Source organism: Labrus mixtus, chromosome 10 (assembly GCF_963584025.1).
Source record: "Labrus mixtus chromosome 10, fLabMix1.1, whole genome shotgun sequence".
NCBI classification, from domain to species: domain Eukaryota; kingdom Metazoa; phylum Chordata; class Actinopteri; order Labriformes; family Labridae; genus Labrus; species Labrus mixtus.
The window spans coordinates 2,585,615-2,613,312 of NC_083621.1; the positions used below are offsets into that span (position 1 = coordinate 2,585,615).

The 27,698-nt window shown below is 42.2% G+C and overlaps 1 protein-coding gene across 6 annotated transcripts in view; it reads right to left on the minus strand.

Moving 5' to 3' along the window:
• The window catches only part of si:dkey-237h12.3 (teneurin-3), a 186,729-nt gene that overhangs the window by 48,512 nt on the left and 110,519 nt on the right, over positions 1-27,698 (minus strand). For 4 of the 6 annotated variants that reach the window (XM_061047579.1, XM_061047576.1, XM_061047575.1 and 1 more), the window contains 9 exons: positions 24,202-24,412; positions 21,642-21,743; positions 19,779-19,973; positions 18,486-18,686; positions 11,774-11,959; positions 8,652-8,672; positions 7,257-7,280; positions 5,932-6,078; positions 3,980-4,196 (listed from right to left, as the gene is read on the minus strand). In XM_061047579.1, the coding sequence (XP_060903562.1) occupies positions 3,980-4,196; positions 5,932-6,078; positions 7,257-7,280; positions 8,652-8,672; positions 11,774-11,959; positions 18,486-18,686; positions 19,779-19,973; positions 21,642-21,743; positions 24,202-24,412 (1,304 nt within the window). The remainder of the gene's footprint in view (positions 1-3,979; positions 4,197-5,931; positions 6,079-7,256; positions 7,281-8,651; positions 8,673-11,773; positions 11,960-18,485; positions 18,687-19,778; positions 19,974-21,641; positions 21,744-24,201; positions 24,413-27,698) is intronic. The other 2 variants (XM_061047578.1, XM_061047577.1) reach the window with 1 other exon arrangement.

Sequence of the window (27,698 nt, forward strand, 5' to 3'; positions counted from 1 at the left end):
TCCCTTCATGACATCACAAAGGGCAGTAGCCCCTCCCCCAGGTGGGTGACACTCCCACAGCTAGGTGTTTGTTCTGCCCTCTGAGTCTGCCTTCTCACCGTAAACAATAGGACATGGAGCGAGAAAGCCCGAGACACCCAAGCTCTTCTAGAGAGGGGGGTGTGGTCAGACACAGCTCATTTACATATTTAAAGGTACAGACACAGAAACAGCCTGTTCTGAGCAGGGCTGAAATAGAGGGGTTTATAAGAATGATCAAATACAGGATCAGAGTGGATTTAGAACAAGAAACTTCACACACATGTTCTGAGGAGCTCTGAGACTTATTTACACTGAAGAAGAAGAGGAGGATATGTGACCTTTAAAATGTCTGTTTGCAAAGGGATTTAAATAGTGAGAGAAACTTAAATATAATTTTTTAAAAAAAGGTTATTGATTTTCTTTTAATTTGGTGGTGTGCATATTCACAGAGGCTCTAACATGCCGCTTGTTGTTTTGGACAATCGCACTAACTTGCATAAGGAGATAAAATGGCCAATGAGCATTTGGAGCGAGGGAGCTAATGCCACTGGCAGACATGAAAATCGACAGTAAGCTGAAGACAATGAGCGCGAGGATTACTGAGAACCCGGCTGGGTGTGTGTGTAGGGGGGGGGATTGTCTCATTCTATATTTTCAGTAAAGCATGCTATTTACATAAGGATTACTTTAAACTATTGGAGGAAATATTCCCAAAGCCTCTGCACACATTCGGCCATCATTCTCCTCTCTATCAGTCATGAAACAAACTGCACCGCTGATGCTGAACAGATGCAGGACTGCAGGTTTTGCTAGAAAATACAACGATGGCCCTTTTAGTTTGAACACAGAAGTAGTTTATTCATCAAGTTATAGTTCCCTCGTCCATGAAGGCCATGAGCTTCATTTATCTCCATCGATGTAAAAATGAAAAATGTATCTCTCTCTATGGGCGGCAGGGAGGTAAGACAAAAGACTCTAAAGCTTCTTTTATAAAGAGTAGAATTGCTTTGAGCTAACATGAGCAGAAGAGCTTCTGTTTTTAATGTCGTATGTGCAGTAGTGGTGTAGTCAAGACCACACTAATCGAGACCAAGATATACCCAAGGCCATTGTGCCCACACTCCAAAAAAAATAACATAACTCCAAAGGTAAACAATAGAGGTAGTAAAGGTTTTGGATTTCCACATGTTTCTGCTTTTAGAATTGTCCTGGATTAAAAATGTATTCAGCGAGAAAAACGTCTAATTTTTTTAAGCGTCCACACAGTTTCCATACGTCGTTTTGTCGTAATACTTCAGCTGAGATTGTGCAGATTTTTGGATGATAAGATTCACCAAGACTGAGAAAAGACCAAGACATTTAGGGATTGAGACCGAGTCGAGACCAAGACCAAGATCAAGATCAAGATCAAGACCAAGACCAAGTCAAGACCAAGACATTAAGGGGTCGAGACTAAGTCAAGTCCAAGACTAAGACCATAAATATCACTGACAAATCATCATCTGTGTGCAGGGGGAGTGACGCTCACTTAGACCGTAAAATGCTTTTGACTTCAAGACGAGACCGAGACCTTCAAAAAGTGGTCTCGACACCAATTGGTCTTGGTCTCAAGAACATGGGCTTAAACCAACCTGTCTCACGACGGTCTAATCCCAGCTCACGTTCCTTATTAGTGGGTGAACAATCCAACCGACATTGAAGGTTTTGGATTTTGAAAATTTAAAAAATATCAGAGAATCGCAAAAGACAAAGTATTTCAAGTTTTCTGTTGTATCTTTCATCACAAGAAGTACACTGATCTACACAAGTTTCCATCTTTCGATGTTGTGCTCTGCCTCTGGTCACTTCCTGTCAGCACATGTGCTCTGCCTCTGGTCACTTCTTGTCAGCACATGTGCTCTGCTTCTGGTCACTTCCTGTCAGCACGTGTGTGTCCGATCAAACTTAAAGCTGTTTGTTTGCACTTCCTGACGTTGTTTCCTCCTCTCTCTCTCCTTACTTGTGTTGTTCTTACTCTCTGACGTTCTTCACTTTGGATAAAAGCGTCTGAGAAATGAATAGTAGAATTGTTTTGTTTTGTTATTTTTCTTTGTTAGGCATCTAAGAGTATTCAGAAAACGCTATTAAAGTACAATGAATAATTATTAATATTATAAAATTCAGGCGCTGACTTCAGAGCAAAAGCAGCGAGTAACGAGAATATTCATAGACGTAGTGATGTAGTGGAGGCAAAGTATGATATTTGTCTTTCAAATGTAGACGAGTTAAAGTCACAAGTTTCCCCCAAAAAACACAATCAAGAAAAAAACAGATCCTCAAGTTAATTTACTTCATTACTGGACACCGCTGTCCTTTACCACCTCTTCTTTTTCTACACGATTATCTAAACGTCTTCAATAAACGATTTGACTCATGTTGACATTTGTGCTGATTGGCTCTGAAGAAGATGTCGAGTGTCATTCCTTTTTTTCAGAATATTTAATAATTCAAGAGAAGAATTGGACGACGGAGCAAGATGGAAAGTGACAGGATCAACAAATGCACTGAAATGAATCATGATGGGAACATGATTACCTGTAACAAATGTAGCAAAGCAATTCAACACGTCGCAATATTCCACTGAAAACAAAACCTGACAACCTGCTGGGAGCCTTTGAGAGGACGCTGAGGATCTCCCTCTCTCTCTGCATTCACATCATATCACTGCATGTCACTATCTGTAGATCTTAGTTACAGACCACATCTTTCCCTGGGAGCTCACGTCTTGTAGGTTCCTTGTTAGAAGCCCAGGAGGTCTCGTCCCGGCAGCAGAAGTCGGACTCTCAAGTAGACGGAGCTCCCCCAAACCTTCAGATCTAGATCTGTCACTACTACCACCCGACGTCCCCGACACCCAGCCACCACCATCGGACTGTGTCGTCCCCACAACCACTGCTGTCCTCATTCATGCACGGCCTGCTCCGACCTCCACCTCAGCGGCTCGAGATATCAGTTGTTATGAATTGGCGCTTTACAAATAACGATTGATCGCTCTTGACATCAGAGAGATTAATTCTCTGGGAAACAAAAACTCTCTTCACAAAAGTTCATGGGGATCCATCCCATAGTCGTTGAGATACTTTTGTCTGGGATGCCGAACGACACATCAACATTGCCATCATCGGCGCCGTGGTTGAAAAGCAGCACTACTGAATTACTTCCAGTAAAGAAATTGGCACCTTAATGAATTGTGAAATGCAAGAACGTGCTCCAAACTGCCAAACTGCCGGTGCAAACTGCATCTGAATGGTGTGTTATATAACGTACCGTTAATAAGTGTCAGTTCAGTGAAGTTTGCATCCAGTAAACAAGCACAAAACACAAAAGCATGCATCCTAATTTGGAGTCAGAGTGCAGAATATCATTAACTTGTTGGCTCTTTGCAGTCTCTCTGCGATGGAGACTGGTTTCATGTTGTTTTCTGATTCGAGAAGAAAAAAAAAATCCCTTTCAAGCAAAAAATCAAAGATGAGTCTGTTTAAGTGTGCCGCTCTTAGATATTCAAATGTGTGATGGGCGGCCCAGCTGATGATCTCAACAAAATTGGTTTCTGATAAAAGAAATATAAATGCATGTGCAGTGAAACGGTCTCTTTGCTTTCAGATTCATAGAAACACACGGCCGTGTTATCTGGCTGTAAGAAACTTTAATCCCTATGTTTCCACAGATTTTTTAGCGGTGGAACAAGCTTGAGCTCCTCAGACTCGGCTGGTAGAAGAAGTAAACGCTTGTGGCGGCGGCGGCGGTGACACTGTAAACACACTTGTCACTTGTGACTGCTAATACAGACAAAGAGATGTGGCATTCTTTGACGTTTTGGAGTGTGTGCACAAACACAGGTGTCCCTCCCAACTGGTAATGAGGCAGCAAACAGGCGATGTGACAGGAATAATTAAAGAGCTGTCAGGAATTTCATTACCTGCTGTTGAACGGGTTATCCCAAGGTATCACATGACTGCCGCTGGGACCAATCAAAAAGCTGACTCGATCGTAGAAGCCCTTGGACGAGGGCTGGGCCGCTGAACTCTGGCCTTGGCCCGCGACGGCTGCGGGGTCGGGCGAGCCGCGACAGTACGTCTGACCCTGGCAGGCGATTTGAATGCAGCAGTCCGGATCCATGCAGTCGACGAGTCCATCTGGAAAAACCAGGAGGGACAGTGGAGACAGGGCGGAAAGTTGTGTTGACCTGGATGCATTTTGAAAATGATTGAACATCACAATTATGGTGTTGAGCTCCGGTGCACACAGGGGACTTCAGACGTGAACTTAAGTTCATTAAAAGCGACAGCAGAGATCCCGAGCTGACCTGAAAGTAAACGCCACTTTCAACTATGTCCCCTGCTGAAGCATGAACTCACAAAGTTCCTGATTGGTTCATAAGGCTGGAGAGACATTACTTTTTTCCTGATCCAGCTTCATATTTGTTTGTATTTAACATTTTACTTGTTTTAAATTCTAAATACACTAAAGTTTTACCGCCTTGGGCAGGGATGGGAAACTCTGGTCACAGCAAGGGCCACATTCATTAAATTCTCACTGTCAGAGGGCCAAATTGTAGTTTAGAAAAACGATTACAGTCAATTATGTCTCAAATTAAACTCAACATATACCAGTGATCAAATATTATTATGGACATATTTCTGGTTTTCATGATTTCATTTTCGTTTTCTTCATGTTTCCAATTAACTGATATGCAAAAATTGACCTTGAGGGCCACGTTGTGGGTAGTTGATAATGTCGATGGAGAACTTTTTTTCACGTTGTGTGGGTCGACTAAAAGGAAAGAAGCTTGCAGAACACGGAAGCCAACTGCTCACGCTACGCCTGCTAGCCTAGATAACGAGCGTGGTGACCACGATGATGCAGCGCGAGAGGCTAGCTTGTCTGACAGATCGTTCATCCGAACGAGACGACTTGATAGGTGGATCGAGTTACCACCATTATAACCACTGTGCTGGACAGTTAGTTAGCTGCTTCACTTGAACCGATCAACAAGCTCTCTGAGAAATGATTACCCCCAAACAGGAGACACTTTTGGCTGGGTAAGTATTATGACGTTGGTTTAGAGCGTTGACTTGTAAACTTGTGGATACAAAAAGCCACATTGAACTAATAAAGGTGTCTAATGATACCGTATAACTCCATGTATGATAAATGACTGTATGACTTGAAAGTAATTGTTTTAGTTCATCATACAAATGAAACATAAATGTTTTTTTTTTTCTTTATTGAGCGGGAAATCAAAGAGAGTGAGGAAAGGAGCCTCAGCTCGGGGTGTGAATCCAACCTCTTGGCACGGGGTTATCAACTTCATTTGTACGAGGGCCAGCGTCTTTTTTGACCGACAATATGGGGGCCTGACTTTAAAACATGTTTGCACATAAACCTGACAGCTGTCAAGCCCGACAAAGAAATTGGTGTCACCTAATTTGAGTATTTCCGCCTTGTTTATTGACATAATTTATCTTCTCTGGGCCGGATGGGAAGCTTTGGAGGGACCAGATGTGGCCCGCAGGCCGCCAGTTGATGGTCACTGCTCTAGGCCAGCGGCCCCCTGTAAATGTTTATTCTTAATCTCCTCCATGTTGTTCTAAAAGTGCAAGAAGAGTTCCCGCTCCAGACGATAAAAATAAATTCACAACAACTCCTCTAATTGATCTACTGTATATTTTACAGCACGCTGTTTAACAATCTGCTCTGCTACAACATTTGCATTTTCCTCCTCGTGATGTTTTATGTATGATTGATTTGTTTTGTTTTGTTTGCTCTGTCACAGAGGAGCGACATCAAAGCCCCTCTTCCTGTCCCGCAGAACAAGAGAAGTTTTCTGGAGCTAAAAAGACGATTTGTACGTCCTCCTTCACTTCCTACCTCCCTCGTTATCCTTGCCATCCGAGCAGAGCGTCTCGGTCGCCACGTCGCATCCCAGCCCTCGCCATCCCGACTGGCAGATGCAGTGCCAGACGTTCTGATCGAGGACGCACCTCCCGTTGTTGTTGCAGAGCCCGGGGCAGCCGTCTGTCAACACATCACACGCGTCAAACAGCGGGAGTAAGTCGGAACAAGGGAATCAGGAGGAGCGGGGAGAAGACAGGAGTGAGGGAGGGGGGGCATTTAGAGTGGACAGGGGGGGGGGGGGCAGAGGAGGGACAGAAATGATAAAAGACAGTTTTGAGTGAACATACAGTACAATACACCTCTGACAGGACTGGGGGATGTGGGGTGGGGGGGGGGGGGGGGGGGGGTGTGAGGAGTTATTGTCGTTTCACATGAGTTTCAGGAGCTAAAGGGAAGTTAAATATACTCAAAATAAAAGAGCAACATCCTGCTGAGCTGTTTACTTATCACTATAAATACCAACGGGAGGTGCGATGGGTCAAGTTCTCGTGGGAATTAGAGTTTTTTTCTTTGCTCAAATTGCAATTTGATGGATTCTTTTAGACTTCAAGTGACCGGATTTTCTGCTGCAGAGAATTCTTTATCAGGTGTGTTTGGTGCTGAAGGCTACCTTCGGAGCCACACAGACAATCAGGTGTTTAAAAAAATATATATTCTAATGATCCTCTGCAAGTTCAAAGTTGCACCAATTTAAGAGACTGCAAATCAATTGGAAAGTTCATCGCTTCGGCCTGAAATTAATTAAAGTATAGGACTGGCCTGTTGCAGCTGTTGGAAGAAGAAGAAGAAGAAAAAAAAAAGCACACTCATGTGAAGTAACAGCAACATCAAAGGGAAAGGGAAGTACATATGTAAATAAGGGGAGAAGGAGAAGAAGAAGAAATGTGGGCAGAAGGGAGAGGAGGATCTACAGTCTCTACATGTACAGAAAAAACAGAGCACTTGCTGCCAGATCGCATTCCTTCTAGCGGAGGGTGAAGACGACGGGGAGCCGAAAAAACATGACTAAACCACACCAGTTTTAGGGCGTTTAATCTGGCAGACACAGGGAATTAAGACAGTGGGGGGGGTGTGGGAGGGGGGAAAGGGACCGTGGATTCTGGTTAAGACGAACAGGAGATGATCGGGTGGAGGGGGGGGAGCAGGATCACAGCAGAAACATTATGATCGACTCGGACATACAACAGGTGTATAAACGCCGTGCTAGGAAAGACAGAGAGCAGGGAGGGATTGTTGGTGACAATCTCCCTTTGAGGGGGGGTGAAGGGGGGGGTAGTGGTGGTGGTGGTTCAATTTACCTTTATATCCTATCTTGACTGCTCCTATTACACAACCGAGGAGAGGGGGAAACATTTGGAAAAGAAAAATTACTTATCTCTGTGGTGGCAGAGAGCTAAGACTGACAAACACATTGACTCACAGCGAGCATCACATGAGGAAACGCCGGCTGCCGTGAAGCTCATGTACCTGCCAGCTCGCTTCAGGTGGACGCTTTTTTTTTTTGTGTGTGTTTTTCACCAAGAATTCAGCTCGTCCTTGAGACATTTTAGCTTCACTAATTTCATCTCTGGACCGTCGAGGTGATCAACAGTCCGAATGTGAGTGAGTTAAGAGTAACAGGATGTGCAGCGAGCTCGCCCACTTATGAAAAATAAATGTTGAGGTTAAAGATGTTAGGGGGGGGGGGGGAATTGAGAGAGCGTCATGATGGCATGCGGCAATAGAGAGTCGAATCATTGTGTAAAAATTGTCTCTTGATTTTGGAAATACAAATAAAACCAAAAAATTGACACACTGGCGTTTTCAGTCAAATATAGCGCGTTGACATGTTGCCTGACGGGTCAAGAAGAAGTTTAAAAAAAACCAAAGATGGAAGGCGTCCTTCTTCGATGACCTCAAAGGGACCACATCTTTTTTTTGTTGTTGCTAAAGGTGCATTATTTAAAATACTTTGAGCAGTGCTCAAGTGTCAGAAATTCAACTGACTCCAATGTTTTTTTAATTCCTGCTGCAGCATTATCAGTTAAAAATCATTGTTTAAAAATAAACAGCAAAAAAAGGAGCACACTCGACAGTAAATACAGTTTCAGGTGCACGACTGCAACAAGACTAAAAGAGACAGAAAAGTCAGCACACTGAATGTCCTTTAAGTTTCTTTCATCTGGGTAAGAGGAGCGTAGACGACGAAGCTGCTGAAACGCGTCCGTTGTTGTTTTGCTGCTCTTACCCAGATAAAAGAAACTTAAAGGACATTCAGTGTGCTGACTTTTCGCTCTTTAAAAATTATTATTTAACATTAATTTACACCAATTAAAATTGGGTTTGTTCCCCTTTTTTGTCCAAGATGTAATGTTAGAATCCCTGTGATAGGTTCAGCAGCGTCTGACCTTCACGTTGACCGAAACATTTATTTTATTAGACCAAATAGCAGTTTTTTCCCCCTTTAGGGACAAAAATTTGCAGCTTAATAAATCCAAAAAAAGCCACATTTCTTACTGCAATACTCAGCTTAACGAAAACATACAAAAATCAGGAGTATCTTGAAAATATTTTGAGAACATTGAAATGTTCGGGGCTGCACTGATCCCCACTCCTAATAATTTTTAAGAGCCAAATGAAGTCACCTGAATCAGAACAAAATAATAATAATAATCCTGCATGAAGCGTATAATTCTCATGCAAAGTGTCGTTACCTGATACTCTGGAGTCCAGGGCTATACATGTAAGCCAAGAGGTAGTTGAAGAGAGACAGACAGGCAGGCAGACAGACACGGGATAGAAAAGAAAATAAGTGTGAGTCGGAGTTAAAGCAGAGGAATGCAAACAGACAATAATCAGTAGAAAACTGGCTCTAGAGAGAGAGAGAGAGAGAGAGAGAGAGAGAGAGAGAGAGGGAGGAAAAGACCAAGGCTGCAGACTTAGAGGAAAAGATTCAAAGTTGAGCAGAAACGAGAGAGGAGAGAAATATAATATTTAAGTAACTTCAAATGTTAATGTAAGCAGCGATTAAATCAGAAAGTGATTAATCAGAATTATAGATGCATCAGTGGTAAAATAAAATAAAATAAATCAGCACTTTTTCTTCTGTAGCTGTGATTTTAATTCTGTCCGTAGGAAGCAGCATAAATGAATTCAGCATCTTAAGCCGAGTAAAATATTCATCGTTAACACTCTCCGTCTGCTTTGCTCTGCCAGAGGAAAGGCGGGCTAACACAAAGAGAGGACACACTGTTTCTCTTGATATCTGAGTGCTATAACACTCTTTTGTTTTTCAGACCATACATATGAGCCGGTTTCATCGAGAAAGGGGGGAAAGGGAGGGGGGGCTAATTCAAAAACATTTGACTGTCTGCTTGTCAGGAAGAGGCACAGTCTAATATGAACGCATCATGAAGCAGCAAACCAAACTTCCTTATTCTCCCCCCCCCCACTCCTCCCTCCCGCCCCCTTTAACGCCGTCACTTCCACTCCAGCGATTTCAACAACTGCACGCCAATGAGCAGGCAGTACACTAAGCTGAATCAAAAACACCTTAGTGGTAAACTGCATCGCTGAGAAAAGCGGCGACAATGGGTTAAGCCTTGCATATAAAACAGGATCTAGATGCCGTGCGACAAAAGAATGGCCGAGGAAGTCTTCTATTCAAGCTCCGGCCATGTAATGTGATTAAAAGGCGCTTTGTGCAAATGGCAGTTATTCAGGGGGCTTTGAAAGACAAAATAAGCTCCCGGTTGTCTGAGGCAAAAAAAAAAAGGTAACGCACTGCCTATTCATCCCCCCGCTGCATCCACAGCAAGGAGTGACTTCTCCTTGAACAGGAGGGGAGAAAAAGAAAAAGGGAAAATGGACGCTGCACGGCCGGGCCCTGAGGGAGGGAAAAAGATTAATAAGATCAGGAATGTGACCCCTCCGACAACAATCTTCTCTCCCCCGCCCCTCTGGAGAAGGATCCTCGTTCCACACCGGGGCTCTCTGATGAGAGAACTTGTAAATACATAATTAGGGGGTTCAATAGTGTGGAGAGGCAGATCTTTGTTTCCAGGGGGATATGTCGTCATGAAGAGGTTGGAGATGACACTTGGGGGAATGCGGTTTGACGCGGGGTGTCAGGGTTTAACTACGGGACCTCTGACTGGGGGTAAGGTGTCGAGGCAGTCTGTGTTAAAGGTCAATAGGAAGCGACATCTCAGAACTCATTATCCTCATTACTGCCAGGTGAAGCGCTGCCATTTCAGAAAAAATGATATTCCAAAGAGGCCTTCCCGCGGCTTTCTGGCTCCCTAAATACCTGCCCTTGACTTGCTAATACGGGGGAGCATCACTTGAGCTGTCGGAAAGGTGGAATATCTCAATGATGATGATGAAGAAATTAAAAAAAGTTGATTGGAGGGGGGTTGCAGAATGAAGGATTTTGAGAAGAGAGAACAAAACTGAAAGATGGGCCGACATTCTCCACATCGCCTCTGTGACAAAACCCTGAAGGAAAACTTCACAATGGCTTAAACTTCCTTAGAAGTGGACATCAACAAACTCCAGTGTAGGAAGAAGTCCTGGAATAATAATCTTATGTTAGTACAAGAACAAATATGTGGAAGTATCGCAAACAATATACACTTAATGCTTCAAAAAGTCAAAGTACTGATGATGTCAAGAGCATGCACAAAGACCCCTCACATTTATTTTATGTTCAATGAAATGTTTACAACTAATTATATAAGATGCAAAACGATTATTTTGTTGCACTGACATGTAGTTAAGCTGGAAATAATTTTAGCTTTAAAAAATAGGGCCCGACCGATATGAGATTTTTTGGGCCGATACTGATATCGATAAAAAATCTATATCTTTCTTAGATTTATGTTTGATCTATAGCGATAGATATCCACATTTATTGTGTTGATCCCTCAAATGCACTTATCAAATACGTGTAGAAAAGATTTACAACAAAGACAAGATGGTCACTCAACTGGACATGTACGAGCATCATCGCTCGACACTCTGGAGTGATAATGTTTGTTGTAATCCATATAGCGCCCTCTGCTGGTGACAGAGAACTGCTTGTGTGATACAATTAAACTACAATAAAATGCTATTTCACTGGAGAACAAATTGAGAAATATCTACGCATATCTGTGATAAAATTAGCCTATACCGATAGTCACTGGATAAGCCAATATCGGCTGATATTATCGGCTGGCTGATAAATCGGTCGGGCTCTAATTAAAAAGACAACATATCAAGTAGCCTGAATTTAAATTGTGGATATGAAATATACAAAACGGTAGATTAGTGATTAAAACAGAGAAGGTCAATATTTTGCTCTAAAGTCGTGTTGAGAAGGAGTGTAAGTATGAGTAAAGTATAGAAACACACAGAAGATATACTATTTGAATAAAGCAGTGAAGAATCGATGCACTTTAGAAAATGTACTGACATAAAGTATGAGAAATGTTTACAGAGTCTGCTTTAACAAACATTCAAAGAAAACAAGTAAAAGTGTAGAGACTAAGATCTGAGACAGGATGTTTGCATCCATCATTTCAGCTGTAAGGAAAACCAGCAGTGAATCTCTCAGTACTTAAATATCACCTAAAAGTGCTAATGTGCCATCGGGGTGTCATGCATTATGTACGTGTCTGGAGCAGGAAGGCAGCAACACAAGTGAGTCATGATGTTCTCCAAACTGTACAGAAGCACCGACACTCACACTCCAAAGCCGCCCTTTTAAGCCTGTCCATAAAGAGATATTCTCTGCACTCTTGTGGCCCTCTGTCAAGTGTGTGTAGGCGTGCAGGCGGTGCTGTGTGTGGCTCACCGATGGTGCAGTGTTCACCCGTCCAGCCTTGGTGGCAGTCACACTTGCCCTCCCTGCAGACTCCGTGGTCGATGCAGCGTGGGTGACAGTCCCTCTGCTCACATTCCGGTCCTGTCCAGCCTTCCTCGCAGTGACACACACCGCTGATGCACGAGCCGTGGGGACCGCAGTCCACCACACACACCTCTGTCACAGAAAGAAAAAGCCATGGAGACATGAAGCTTCTGTTCGGAAAAAGGATTTTTTTTTTTTTTTTTTGCTGAATTTTTGTATTCTGCACTGATGCAGCTGCCACTGCTGAAAAAAAAAAACACTCTGATGTTTTCTGAGACGTGTTGGCTCCGACGGTTAAAGTGGGCCAAGAAGTTTAACTGTAAACACAACATGTTTTCTAACTCTTTTCCTAAAAAAAATAAAGAAAATATGTTAAAGAGAAGCACGGCTCTGTCGAGGCATATGGTTGAAAAATACTGAATTTCTTAGTTAAAGCTCACTGCAGAGGCATTATTTTCTCGTGGGAAAATATCTGCAATTTTCGGCTTTCTCTTGGTTTATGAATCCCAAATGTTGTTTTTTCATGCATCTGTGTCACTGCTTATCTTATTTCTGATGCAGTTGTCTTTTTACAGAGTTGTTGTATCACATTTGTTATTTCTTAAAAGTCAAGGACTGCAAAATTAGCCATGGATAGACGTCCTATAGACATTTCATCATGTTATAGTGTTATAAATGTTCGTCTGAGAATCAAAATCATTTTTCCTCGGTTTTGTCTCGGTCTCAGACTGGCCGATTCCAGATTTCAAATCAAGACCGGTCAAGACCGCCACTGATTGGTTATTTTTCCACGTCATCACTATGATTAGAAGGAAAACGCCTCTTTTTAAAAGAACAAATAACTTCAATTCATTCAGAATTTGATTTTTTTATGCCCCGGTTACATCATCAACCTTCCCGGTGCTGCACACAAGCTGATGATTTTTCAGTGATATTTACGGCCTTGGTCTTGTCTCGATCCCTAAAGGTCTCTGTCTCAGAGCACTCCGGTCTCTTAGTCTCGGTTAGCGTGGTCTTTACTACAACATTGCTTAAAAGTATTGTCCCTAATTTTTTTTTTTAAAAACCTGAAAAAATGAAAATATTCTCGTCTTCAGAATGTTTTTTTTTTTTTTTTACATAAAGCAGGATGCTCTGTTATGTGGTTAACACAGCACATGTCAGACTCAGAGCTCTGCAACACTATCCCCCTATTCAATTTTATTTGGCTGCCACTTGGCTGCCAAAATACACAATAAATAGCCGTACAAGGAAAAAAAAAAGAGACGGTAAATCTTCCTCTAAAAGTACGATATTAATCTTGATATATAGTCCTATTACTTTTATGGCTTCAGGCTGTAATAAATTCCCTAAAATCATCAGTGCTGGACATTTAATCTGTACTCCACAGTCGCCATGTAACAGCACTGCAACACATTACAGGCGGCTTGTGTGCAAAGCAATGCTAATGTCATGTAAAGCATGTTAAAGCATCCTAAAGAAACGTGGAGCATTGTGTCCTTATGATGGCGGACACATGATATGTGATTCAGTTCAGATCCATTAAATGGCAAATGTAGTGAGATATCGTTGAGGATTCTAATTTGTGCATGATATGATAATAGAAAAGACACCCCCCCCCCTTACATGCCCACACAAAAAGCAAAACAGGATTTTTCTTGTCGTTTTTTTTGTGTCTGCAGCCACTTTAAGTCATCTTCATCAGAGACTCCTGTAATTTTATGGACCAATTTCTGTCTCCATAAAGTGCAGACGCCCTACAATGAAACAAAACCTGTCATTAATCAAAATGTCAGAAGTCAGAGCACAAGAACAAGGAAAGCACTGCAATCACTTTGTGCGTCTTAAAAACTTTCCAAACAAGCACTTCTCAGGTTTTTTACATATTCTGGAGGTTCATTTGCATGATGGCTTTGGCAGACTGAGGCGAGGGGTTATGGATTTTAAGCAGGTTTCTTATGTCTGAACTCTGAGAGATGTTAGATCAACATGCTTTCTTCCAGAGCGGGGGAGAATCAGAAAAACAGCAGAGCAGCTGTTATGGATCTGTGCAATCGTCAGAGAAGTACAGAAATCAAAAAGATGTAATCCATGGGTGGTAAGTTAAGTCAGTCTGCACCGGGCTGAAGCTATAAACACGAGACAAGCTGCTGCGGCTGCTCTTGTGAGGGAATAAGAAATGTTCATTTAGTGGAACCGAGAGCTGCCATCAAAAAGCTTTTCAAACACAAGAGCCATAAAGCTTTTCCGCTGCGACAATAGCCGTCAGTGTGCTAGAGGAAAGTAGCTCAAGTATGTCCTCACATTTTAAGTGACTAGATGCTCCAGGAAATTCAAACGGCCCCATAACGGAAAAGTTTGTGACTTTTTGAAAAACTTGGCACTGCCTGCGGGGAAAGCAAATTAGCCCAGAGACGTCATTCTGCTGCAGGAAATGTAACAAGTCATGGATTAAATATGTGCCTATGTTGTTTGTGTATATTATTATTTATTTAAGCCGCTCCACCTCCACTGCTTTACCCACAATCCCCTCTAAAGAGGCTCCCTCTTTAACTGTCTCCGTCCCCCCTCGCTGAATGGAGTTTTTCTTCGATTGAGGGACCTTGGATGGTTCTGATTAAGTCGAGCCGACACTGTAGAATATTAAGCAAGCCTCTGGAGGGGGAGTCATTCGATCCCAAAGGGATCCCTCCTTCCCATAGAATCTATGTAATCAATTTTTCATTAGCGCAAAAGTGTTTATCTGCCTTCAACATGCCCCTGACTCGAGCTGGATAGGGGTTGTGTGCGGTCGATCCATGCAACCTGCTTGTTAATTAAGGTTTATTTAATTGAAGAAGAATCACAGCATTAATTAAGTAAGAAGGAATCCTCCCTCCCTCCCTCCCTCCCGTAAGCCCAGGTGGGTGAAACCCCGCTCTGACTTCTTCTGAACCCCCTCGTCAGGTCTGTTATTGACAGGCCTGAGATGTCTTGCTGAGTGTGAGGATTGTGCCTTGAATTTTTAAACACTTTTAACACGAATAACAAATTACTTCACTTTAAAGACGGAAATCAAATGAGACATAAGAAGGAAAAAAAAAAAAAACATTCCCCCGTCCAGCGAAACAATCATTCTTTCTTCTCCGGCACCGGCTAAACCGGCTGCATGCTGCTTGGAAAGTTACGCACATCCATCTATCACCCTGAACGCACCATCCTGCTTCCTTATGATTTAATTTTCAATCGATTTCCAGCCAGAAAAAAAAACAAACCTCCTTTTTACTCACAGAAATAAAAAAACCTCTCGCTCGGCTTCTTCTGTTAATTGTTCGCCTCGGTACAACCATTGTGTTCCTCCTCTCTTTATTTATTCTAAGCAGGGGAAACAGCACATAAATCACCCGCACCTCATGCACAGATAACAGATGGGAGGGGCCTGCCTTTGAACCAACATGTCACCTACCTGTGTAGAAAGGCGAACCCGCTGAATGCAAAGCTGCTAACAAATGATGCAAGCAGATGGCTAAGCAGCTAAAAGCTAACGCTGCTATATGATACCCTGGCACTGTTATAGTAAAGACGGTTTCTGGAGAAGTATACAAGTCTGATGAAAGAAAAACAAAAAACATGGTTTTATGTTTGTTTTCAAAAAGAACATATGCTCGGTGGCACACGAGGAACATGTGCCAAAGCTTTGTTGCAAACATATGTTGTGTTTCAAACCGACGCTGGCTTCAAGTGTTGATTACCAAATTGTCGGGGTTGTGATCACACACACAGTTTGATTTATTTAGCAGATAAACAAAATGAAGCCGTTTGATTTTTTGTTCATTCAATTTCAAGCCACCGAGCTGCGAGTGTTTCAAAGCATTCGCTTCAGCTTTCCTGAATATGAATATGAAGTTTTTAAACTTATATAAGGCAAACACACAGATTTTTTTTTAATGGTTTTTTTCAATCTCAAGAGAAAGGACGGTGGGTGAGACATGTCGGAAAGGACTTGAACCAAAGGCCGGACCGCTTTGAGGACTACAGCCTCCATACTAGAGGAGTGACTTCTAAAAGTTGAAATGCTAAATGTTTAGAAAAACACTAAACTTTAAGTAAAATTGCTAACCGTTTAAACGTTAAATAGTTGTTTAACGTCGCTCCCTCTCTCTCTCTCTCTGCTGTTGTGATTCTGCGCTCTTGGTTTTGCTGTCTTATCTCTCGTCAGGAGTCGAGAGGGCGGTGAGGTCCTCTCTCATATCTACACTCTCTCCAACCCTCTCTCTCTCTCTCTCTTTTGCTCTCTTGGGCACAAAGCAATTTTATGAGCAAATTAAAATAAATAAATAAAAACAGGTCGAAAAAAGATACCTGGGTGGCCAGAAATATACATGGGCGGCCCGCCGAGGTATCAACTAGTGTGGGAAACAATGCGTTTATTTAACAACTGGGGACCCCCATTGTCCCTGGAGGTGGTTCAAACATTTAACCTTGCACTCCAATAGGCCTCTCCAAACAGCGGCACACAGCCCAAACACCATCATATCATTTTTGTAACTCATTGTAAGGAACTACTTTATGTTTGTATTTTCAGAATTATGGAATTTTTATATATTTTTGGAAGGAATTTCATTTCATTCCCCCTAACATAGTCTCGAGACCCCCACTGCACTAGTCACATCAGCGCCCCGCCACAGACCTTTTTAAATCAAACTTTTTTCTGTTCGGCACGATGTGGAAGAGAAACACAAAAGGCACGGGCTTGAAATGAGCAGCAGTCCAGACTGAGGTTTACCCCGTCAGCCTCCTCTTTGTTTGGAAACACTTTCCAGGCATGACTGACACGGCTATCAGGTGTCAACATCTGTCTCCTCATAGCCGTGAAAGCTTTTGTTTGGGGCGGTGTGTGTGGAGGGGAGGAGGAGGGCCTGCGGTCAGTTCAGGTTACTTTCTTCCTCCTACTTGGAGAAAACTGAGACTTTTTGTGAGATTGTGTTTGTGCATCAGAAGTTGTTTTTCTCAAGAGGATGTGAGAAAGTGTGAATACATTTTCTATTAACACTTCACACTGCGCTTGTTTTGAACACATCCTAATACGAGTTTATTCCCTTTTTTTTGCTGGGTTTTCTTGTAAAATAAAAAAAAAAGATATCATCTCCTTTATTTTCCCTCCATCACATGAAAGTAGAACTTTAGTGAAGTTGATGCAGGAGGAACGTAAACTGGAGCTCGATGCACGACTCTGACAGCACCAGCAGCAGCGACAAATGGCTCATGAGATGAAAAACTTGACTCAGACAGACTCTCATTGATCATCTGTGAAGCAAATTTCTAAAATGTTCTATTAATCATTCGGTTCCCTTCATGTGTCCCGACGAGGGACAGCTGAAATGTACTGATTTGACTATCAATTGTGATTTATTCCTTCAGAAGTTGATGAATTCATTTTGGTTGATTTCATTTCTGTGTTGTTTACTAAACGTAGTTCAAAAAACAAAGATGATAAATTAAGAACATTGCACATTTTTTTAATAATATATCACACTGTTTTTTCTAATATTTAAAGTTTGTTGTGTTGTGCACAGCTGAATAATTAATTAAGTCTTAAAAAAAGACACCCACATGTAGACATAATGTGCAGCATGAGATACATTTTATATTTCTCTCCACAGCCTGTTAATAATGGCTCGTGCATCTGCTGCTGTTGACGCCTGATGTCTGCAGTGTCTGCGCACAGCAAGGGGGAGTTTGTTTGGAATAAATGCAGGAATAAATGGATGCCAATTACTTGTTAGAGAAACTCAAACAGCGTCCACACAAGAAAAAAGAAACAGACTAAGAAGCGACTGCACTGTTTGTTTCTTCTTAATACAGTTCACATACGACTGCACTAAAGGCAGGGAAACATTGATGACTGACAGGAATTAAAGAGCGATGTGATATCATCTCTGAGTGTTGAATTATGAATTACCTTCTTTTTGTGAGTTCAATTTTCTGGGGAGACGTGTTGGGTGGAGCGATTGGGGGGATGACGTGCATAAAAGGGCCGAAGTCGGATTTGAACCGACAGCTGCTGGACTACAACCTATGTACATGGGGCGCATAGCATGAATGGATATTTTTTAAAGGTTTATTTTTGAGCCTTTTTGTAGAGACTGGAGAGTGGATAGAGTTGGAAATCAAGGAGTGAGCGAGAGTGAGAGGGGAATGAAAGGCGGGAAAGTAGCCACAGGTAAGTTCCAACCCAAGACGCCCGCTTGGAGGACTACAGCCGTCGCACATCAGAGGGGACGCACTAACCACTAGGCATGAATGAACTTTTAAAGAATAAATCCAAATATTACTGAGATCTATCTTGTGAAATGTGAAGATTTGTAGCTTTGCATGAAAAGGCAATTAAAGACGTCAACTCAGCCTCACAGCTCCTTTGAGAAACTTTGGGTTTGTGTAGATTTTGGCGCCCCGGACAGATTTCAGGCATTTAGAAAGACTTTATAGAAATAATCTATGATGACGCTGATGGTCTCGTTTGCTCTTGTAGCTCACCAAAATAATTTTCAGTCTGTTTCACAACCACCTAAAAACTCCTCAAATTAGCTCCAAGAAAAGTTGAACATTTGACATTTTAGGGACAAAAACATGTTGCACAAAAATAGTTTTGAATGAATGAAAAGAAAGTGAAACTGACCGATGGAGCAGTCGGCCCCCGTCCAGTTGGCCTCGCAGACGCAGGTTCCTGAGTCGGTGTTGAAGGTGCCGTGGCTGGAGCACTGCTCGGGACAAGTGCTCTTCAGGATCTCACAGCTGATGCCTCCCCAGCCCGGGTTGCAGTGGCACTCGCCGTGATGACAGGCTCCATGACCGGAGCATGCCGGATTCACACAGTCCACTGAGGAGGACACACAGACAGGTTCAAACCATCGTATCAAACATCTTTTTTTTTTTGTGCCGGCCACTTTGGCAAACAGCTCAAAGCATTAATGTGCTAAAAGTGCGTTACACCCAGACGACGGCTGGTGAACCGCAGCTGAACATGTTGCTGTTTAGTGTGGCTAATAGTCATTTCCCCCCCTGTGTTTAACCAGCTCCTCGATGTTATATTACGGGGCTCTTTGAATGCACTGACAGCATAATTACGCTCCATTATTAGCGTCAGGAAAAGGGAGCACAATTAGTGTCGAGACAGATATAATCAATTACTATTAACAATTTGCAGATCAACTATCCGATGTAGGTTAATAATTGGCAATTATGACCAACACAATCAACCCATTACTAACAAGGGATCATTTGCAGCGACGTTATTGTGCCTCATCTGGAGCTGATTACACTGTGCATTGTATATCTACTTGGACGCTGATATTGATAATTTACCTGAGCCGATGAATCAATCTGCAAGCCTGGAACTACACACACTTTCCTTTCTTTCTGCACAACTCGATTCATTTCAAAGAGAAACCTCAACATGTTCTTTAAGAGGACTCAATAATCTTTTCCATGGAAGGTCAGCTGCTCATGTAAATCTGAGCAGATAATTGCCTTTTGTCCACATGTGGGGGGGGGGGGATCAATAAAGTGGAATGCATTGAAGTGGAGAGCGGAGAGGTGGAAAAAAGGTCGACAGGAAGAAAGAAGAAAAAAAACGTTCTCAATAAAAGCGGAGGAGCAGATGCCATCGACTGATCGATTTGAACAGGTGTCTTCAACTGTGCAGCGCCCCGACAGGTGACTGCATCATCGGGGCGCTGCACAATCTGTTCCAGCATGTACCCTCATGTGGTCTGAACACTAAGAGGGGAGTTAATTTATACACTCGCTATCAATAACAAACATCCAGAGCATTACCCGCTCGGCGGAGTCGAAAACACCGATTGTCTCACCAATGGGCTGTGTCGATCCCCCCCTAGTGATTCACACACAAACATGTTGCATCTCGCAGCTTCCCCTCCGATGGGAAAGAAGCTGTGTTTTTTTCCTTTACCTTGTTCACAGTTGGCTCCTTTGTGGCCCGTGTTGCACACACAGTTTCCCGTCACGCAATGCCCGTGTCCGCCGCATAGAGGGTCGATGCACTGCAAGGCGGTGACGTCGCACTCGGTGCCTTTCCAGCCGCTGTAGCACTGACAGCGCCCCCTGGTGTACTGGCCGTTACCGCTGCACAGGACCGGGCAGGCGGCTGAGGAAAGACAACAGGTTCAAAGAGCATCGAGATTTTTAACATCTGATGTCAAGTGATGTTCCATTAAATACACTTTTTAATGATGAACTTTATATATTACTATGCTTTTATGGAAAATACGACGGAGGATTATGGCCACGTTGAAGAAAGAAAATCTAGAATTTTGGGATTAAAGTAAAAAATTTACAAGATTAATGTCGTTATTTTAGTTTATATCAGAAGAGAAGCAGCCGCCTGTTCGGAGATAACAAACGTCTTCTGTGGCAGAGGAAAAGGCTTTAAGGGTTCTCCTTTTGTCGCTTTCACGCCGGCTGCTCTTTTGATAGGCTACAACTTTTCAAAATAATAATTTACGTAGCCTAATTTAAATTGTTTTAAGAAATTAATCTTGTAAATTTAAGATATTTAAATCTTGTAAATGTATGATTTTATTCTTGTAAATTTGATCTAAAAGATTTTAGATTTTTTTTCTTTAAGATGGCCCTTATATTCCATCGTAGGAAAATTATACATATCGATAATAGCTTATTTATCTGGTACCTTTTAAACATTTTTTTTAAGTTTGTTGACAGACAAACAAACAGCAGAATACTCTCAAGTTAATAAAACAACATAAACTCAAACACCATCAAGACAAAACAAGGCACAGTTAAGATACGGTTAAAAGTAAAAAGATAAAAGCTACAAAAATGTCAAAAAGGTGAGTGGACAAGTGCTCCTCAGGATCTCACAGCTGATCCCTCCACAGCCCGGGTTGCAGTGGCACTCGCCGTAATGACAGGCTTCATGGCCGTAGCCACAAGAAATGTCAAAAAGGCGAGTAAACATGAAATAAGTTTGGAGGCTTTGCATAAAAATAATTGTCGCTCTGTCCAAAGTGAACAAAATCTTCCTACCAGTACCTTTACTGCGTTTATGTAATCTTTATTTGTAAAGTATGGAGCAAGTAAACCTGCTGCCTCACACTACAGCATCTATAGCTAATTTGCATTTCCTTCAAATCAGTACAAAAAAAAAAAAGAAATCATTAAATAACAATCAGCTGTTATCATTGCTGTACAGGCTGGACTGTTTCTTTCTTCTTTGGTACCAGCTGCCGGGGGAACAATGGAAATAAGGAGCAACATGCAACATGTTACAAACATGCAAAAGCAATATATTGAGTGCACAGACACAAGAAGGTTTAAAAAATGTCTAACTATTCCTTTAAACGCAGCTGTTTATTGTTGTGTCTGGAGACTGATAGATGCAGCCATAACTACGTACTGAATGTAGATTTTATGTGCACAGATTTTAAAATATTCCATTTTTTACAAGACTTCCCTTCACTCCCATACACTCAAGATGAAAAATTTCATTAAACTTCATTGTGTTCGGCAGCAGATATCTCATAAACCTCCACAAATAAAACCAAAACAATCTGCATAGCTGGATCCCTGAAGAGATCGAAGGGTTTTATTTGTTAAACTTGCTTCTTGAATCTTTTTTTTCTATCTCAGAAATATCTCAGAAATCTGCACAAATAAAACCAAAACAATCTCCATAGCTGGATCCCTGAAGAGATCGAAGGATTTTTATTTTTAGTTAAACTTGGTTCTTGAATCATTTTTTTTCTGAAAGGGCAGAGTAAGAATGAAAAAAAAACAAAACGAGTTTGAGATTTACCTCTGGAGCAGTACGGCCCTATGAATCCCGGGAAGCAGTGACAGGATCCCGCCACACACTCTCCGTTGCCGTAGCAGTTGTGTGTGCACTCCATGACAGAGTCTGTGGGCACAGCAGCAGAGAGCAGTTACAACTATTAATAACTCAAACTGTCACATTACAGCAAATCTGGCATTTCTCCTCGATATAACATTTGAACGATTGTACAGTTTAAGAAATACTGCCAGACAACCCAGATACTAACTTATCTTTTTTTTCCCCTCCCGCTGCATGAATCTGGGCTTTTCTGAGCGTCCCTTATCTGCAGCGTTGGTATCAGGCATGGCATACATTTACAGCTATTTGTCCATGTCCCACTAAGGTCTAAGCCGCCATAACGTGTGTACTGCAGCCGCGACCCCTTCCCCTCCTAAGCCATGTTAAGCAAAAAGCCACACAGGCATTTTAAATTAGACCAAATAATTCCATTTCCTTGACACATTTTTCCTTTTTCCTCCCGACTCCTCTAGCACCTCACCCCCCCCCCCCCCCCTCCCCTCCCACCACCCTTGAATGACTGATCATGCCCACACAAGCCATGCAATCTCCTGAGTGTTTACAGCTCAAATCCTCTCTGAGTTGAAGTTAATCTGACACATCCTGCAGACAGATCTCGTGTTCATTCAACAGACCATCGCTCATAAAGGGCACCCCCAGAAGACCGGGACCCCCTCATTTTGATGGGCGTTAAGAGGGAAATTTTTTTTTTCTTTCTTTCTTTGGTTATTGCTCTGCGCTTGTATCGGATGTTCATCAAGCCTGTGTCGGACCCAGGCAATTTTGACACCCCCCTCCCCCCCCCTCTCCTCCTCCTCTCTAGTCAATACCTTGGTTCTTGTAGGGGCGGATCGATACATCTCCCCCGAAGGAAATAGAGAAAGAAAATAGTTAACTCCACCTTGAGTGTTTTTCCAACCTCAAAACCCACAAGGAAATTTCACAGACTTCAGAACACTGACGAGGTTGTTAGGACTGAGGGATCAATGCTGCGTATGGCCTCGTGTTACAGTGTGGAGCACAGTAATCCAGTATCGTCCAATCAAAACCTGGAGCTCCCTCCTATGGGGGGCTCAAAGTAGAGATGTTCTGATCTTTCTGATACTGACTCTAATACCTGCAGTTGAGCATCAGCCAATACAGAGCACCGTCCCCGAACTAGTGCAAGACTTATAATATCATATATTTGTATTGTTCCTGGGCAGCGAGTGTATCACAGTGATTTATGTTGCATTAGATGAGTTCTCAGTCACTTTTAAACTGCAACATGACAATTTATATTTCCATAATCATTCATTTTATAGTTACATTTTTGGGCCCTTTTTGCCTTGACTTGATAGGAGAGAGTCGGGGGATGACATGCATCGATGAGGACTTCAGCCTCTGCACATGGGGTGCATGATAACATCACTAGGCTACCTGCACCCTCAAATTGTCTCATTTTAACTTCTGCTTACTCTTTTCCTCAACTAATTTCATAAAATGTTTTGTCTTTTATATTCAATATGTACCTTTTTAAATGGAGCCACACTTCAGTACCGAACAGAATTACATCAATCCTGTTGGATTTCAGTGGTTCCCCCTGAGCCCGAGAAACTAAGTGAGACATTGTAGTTGAAAATTAACACTAATTTAAAAAGTTTGCATTGAAAAACTCAGAACAGAATAGTCCTACACACTCTTGTTTTTACCAAAAGCTTTTTAGATAGACTCCCCAAGAAGTGTTTTATCTTCATTTTGGTTCAAATGTGCAAAAATAAGTTTAACAAACTCAGAGGCAACAAAGCCCTGCCGCCCCCCTTGAGATCTCCGGCACCCCGCTAGGTGAACCTTAACCCCAGGTTGAGAACCAATGGACTAGAGCAGGGGATCCAAAACTTTTGTCATGCCAAGGACCCCCATTTAGCTTTAACCTCAGGCGGGGACCCCCTCTTGCAACATTTCATAAATTCCTCGGGCATCAACTAAAACATATCGACCTTGAGACCAAGAACATTAGCCGTACTTTACATGTAACGGCTCATTATGACAGGTTTTTGATGCGTATGTGGTATTCTGTGGTTCTGGAGCTCAGTCATGGTCTTGTGGTCTATTTTTAAAGTAATGTTTTGAAGAGGCAGGTAGCTAGTTTTCAATGGTGCAACAATCCTCTAAAACGACAGATTACGATTTATGTGTCACAAAGATTTTTTTATTTTTTTGTTCCATTTTACTCCCTCTTTCCTCAAAGTTTCCCACGACCCCCCAAGCACTCTCTGGTGACCCCCACTTTGAAAAAACACTGGACTAGAGAACCTCCCTAATATCTGATGCTGAATTTTAAGCGGTGTTATAAGCATTTAAAGTGTTGGTGTTTGTAAAGATAAAACTCTGTCTGGAAGTTTGAAAAGTTCTGCTTGTTTGTGCGGTCATCCTCGCTCTTCGTTCTACAGGCGCAGCTGTTTAAGTAAATTAAAGTCCTCCAAACGTGTCATTACACATCACTCCAATCACTCTCATCAGCAGCAGATGTGTGCCCTCGTACCCTGGATGATGGTGTTGTAGGAGACTGCCTCCACGCTGCGTCCGTCATTATAAAACGCCAGGTGCCACACGCCTGAGTCCAGGTACTGGATGAATCCGGCTTGATTGACGGTGACTGGGTGGTCCAGACGGGCTCTCGTCTCCGGCTCGCTCGGGGTGCGATGCTCTTTGGCGATGAGCCGGCTGCCGTCCAGCAACTCCACAAAATCATACTATAAAAAAAAAAAAAAAAACAGAGAGAGAGAGAGAGAGAGAGAGAGATTGTTATTTTAATTTCAGACTATTTAAACGAGGCGGAGGAGAAGGCGGGAGTTTAAGGACTTTATATCTTCTTGTGTTTGATGCTTTGTATGCGGCTCCTTCAGACATTCCTCAAACAGTCTGAGTGCAACTCTTCAAAGTCATAACGCCAGACACGAGCAGAGCAGGTTTTGTGTGCATAGCAAATACTGCAGTTTAATAAATGTTGATTTTTCCCAGACAGTTATTTGGGCTTGATAGATGTTGTTTGCAGACTTGTTTGTATGCTGATTGAGGCGATACGGGCTCTGGGGTAAATATTCCCAAAAAAATACAAATTGTTATCTGTGATGAGAGTGCACTTAAAGAGAGTCTGCTGAGGATCTTTGAGTAATCTGTTAAATTAACATTGATCATGTACCGGGTGGATGCACATACTACAAATTTGTGGAGAGATGTTCGCTGCTGGTGGAGGCCGAGTCAAAGACAAATAGAGACAAAGAAAAAGAAACTTCCCATGGAGGCATCTTTGAACATTTTATAACTTTCTCCTCAGACATCATCTGCACACTTCTTCTAGATACTGTGACTACTTTTTGACATGTTTTAATTATGTATTAACACTTAAAACAGCGAGGATTATACATTCATAATCCTGGTAATTAAATGTTAAACGTAGAAATGCATAAAAAATGGACTAAACCTATTTTAAATATAGAATATTTTGTACCTCAAATATTTCCAAGTATATCAAGCCAGAGAAATCTGTATTTTAATGTGTTGTCGTAGCCGCCATAACAGACACAACATGTTTATCGTTGCCGTGGAAACACCAGATGTTCTGTCAAAGGCCGCCGCATAAGGAGGCGTGAGCTGCTGCTGCTGAAAGCTGTTGTTCTGTTGCTGTTTGTGCTGCTGTGATAAAAACTTCATGTAAATTATACTCGTCTGTAAACATATTCTCTTCCACAGGTCGGTTTCAGCCGGTCGTCATGACTACGGTCAACTCAGAGTTTGTTTTCATGAGGCGTGAGGGGGAGTAGCAGAGAGAATCACTCCCATGATTCCCCGCCAGCCTCGACGTCATCTTTCGTTATTGTTTTGATTGAGAGCCCCCTGGTGGTGGAGTTTACATACTGTGCCTTTAAATAAATATCATCCACAGGTAATCAGAGCAGTCTAACCCTAGAAAAATAAACAATGTGTGTGTAAACGCAGTACAGTCACAGACGGTATAATATACATTAAAACAAATGTAGCACAGAACATACCCCGGGCTTATTTTCTCTCCTATATGTTTGCAGAGCAGCAGTCTCTCTTTATTTCCTCCATGCAAACATTGATTTAGGGGGGTAAACAAGGAGTAACGAGTTATCCCTGCCAAGTGAAACCAGTGAAGCGTTGCATCTGCTCTCAGCGCACCTGCTCAACACCTGAACCTGCGTCTGACTGAAGCTGTAGGCTAGACGGAGCACTGCAGCAGAAAGCAGCGTAACAACACATACCAGCAATCCCCGAGCAGGTTTCACAGGCTGCAGAGGAGCAGATGCAGACAGATCCCCTGGCTATAGCAGGCGCTAGCTACACAGATGTACTGAGTCTATAGTGAACACTCAGGATGGGGATGAGTCAGTAGGCTGCTCACCAGGTTGATGCACACTTGGCTCCAGAAATGGTATATGTAAGGGCTCAGATTTAAATCCAACGATGAGGCTATTTTTAGAGACTTTAGATGAACTGTTAAGCCGTCGATTGTTGGCTGATACACACAGAGATGACTCATTTATTGTTTTTTAAATAATGAGCACATAATTAATTAAAAATAAATTAAAAAATAGATTTAAAAAAAAGAGTAAGAAATGGTTTAAAGCAGTGGTTCTCAACCCGTGGGTCTGGACCCATAATGGGGTCGCTGAGCTGTTTTCAGTGGGTCTCGGGTGTGCCTGAAAAAATCTACTTTATCTTTTCTGTATTTTAATCTGTATTTCATTTTTTAGTTTATATTTTTCGTCTACCTTGCATTGTCTTTGCTTACATGCTCCTGCTCCATGTCCCGTTGAATTAACCCCCGCAGGGACAAATTATGTTTATTGAATTGAAATGAAGCATGCATCAGGAAATAAAAAGTAAAGGGATATGTGAGGGATATGGAAATGTGTTGCAGGTGAGCAAAGCCCCCATTTAAACATTGAATAAACTTAAAGTAAATTTAAATTTTACATTTTTTTTGGGGGGGGGGAACTATAAAAAAAAAAATGGAATTGGACCGTTCAGTAAGATAGTTCATTTATAATAGTTGTACTCAATTTGCATTACTCAGGATTTATTTATGATATTTAAAAAGACACACGAGAAACGCTTTTTACTCAAAACCAAAATTCCACCTTAACCAGGCCCTCCATTGAACTCTTCAGCCTCTCCAAGCTTATTCTGTTGATTCAAGGGCCCGCCATGAGAGCCAATTAAAATCCTCACCAAACCCTTTTCTAGAAGCAGCAGGACGCTTTCATCACCAATAAATCCAAGATGGACCGACGCCACGCTACCTGCACGGCTCCAAATGGCAGACAGACAAAGAAAGGAGCCAGCCCGGTAACTTCAAGTGGCTAAAAAGCCGCCGAAATGATCAGGAAAGTAAATATTGCACTTTTCTTTTATCAGCCAGAGAGGCAGAAAAACAACTCCTAATGAATACTCTGTTTGTAATTGATGAGTATTTGGGCAAGCGCTTGCTAACACTTAAGCCAAAAGCAACCTTAATAATCTGGTTATTTTCTCCACACATCCTGTTATTGAGTTTTTTTTACTCCCTAGTGGCCAAAAAATTAATCAATGCAGCTTTGAATCAGCGAGGACACAAAATCCAGGCTCAAAGAAACACAAACAGACTTTGAATTAACGGACTGAAAAAATACATTAAAAGCAGATTTAGTGTTCAGGAATGTGATGAACAGCGGACCCTAGCAACCTTTCTTTTGACTTGCAAACTACTCAGGGTTAATACAAGGGCCAGGTGGACTCAACACTGTGATTTAAACCCTCTTGGAGGGAAAGCAGGGGGGCCAGGGGAGGGGTATTAACCTGGAGGAAGTTGACTTCTTTGTGTTTTTTCGGCTTGAGGGGGAAGTAATAAAACAGTTCATCCAGGGAGACCAAAGCCTCCTGGCAAAGTGCATACATCTCGATTAGCCGACGTGAACCTCCCACACACACCACCTATAAACTCATCCCAATCCAACAATACCAGAGAAAAACAGC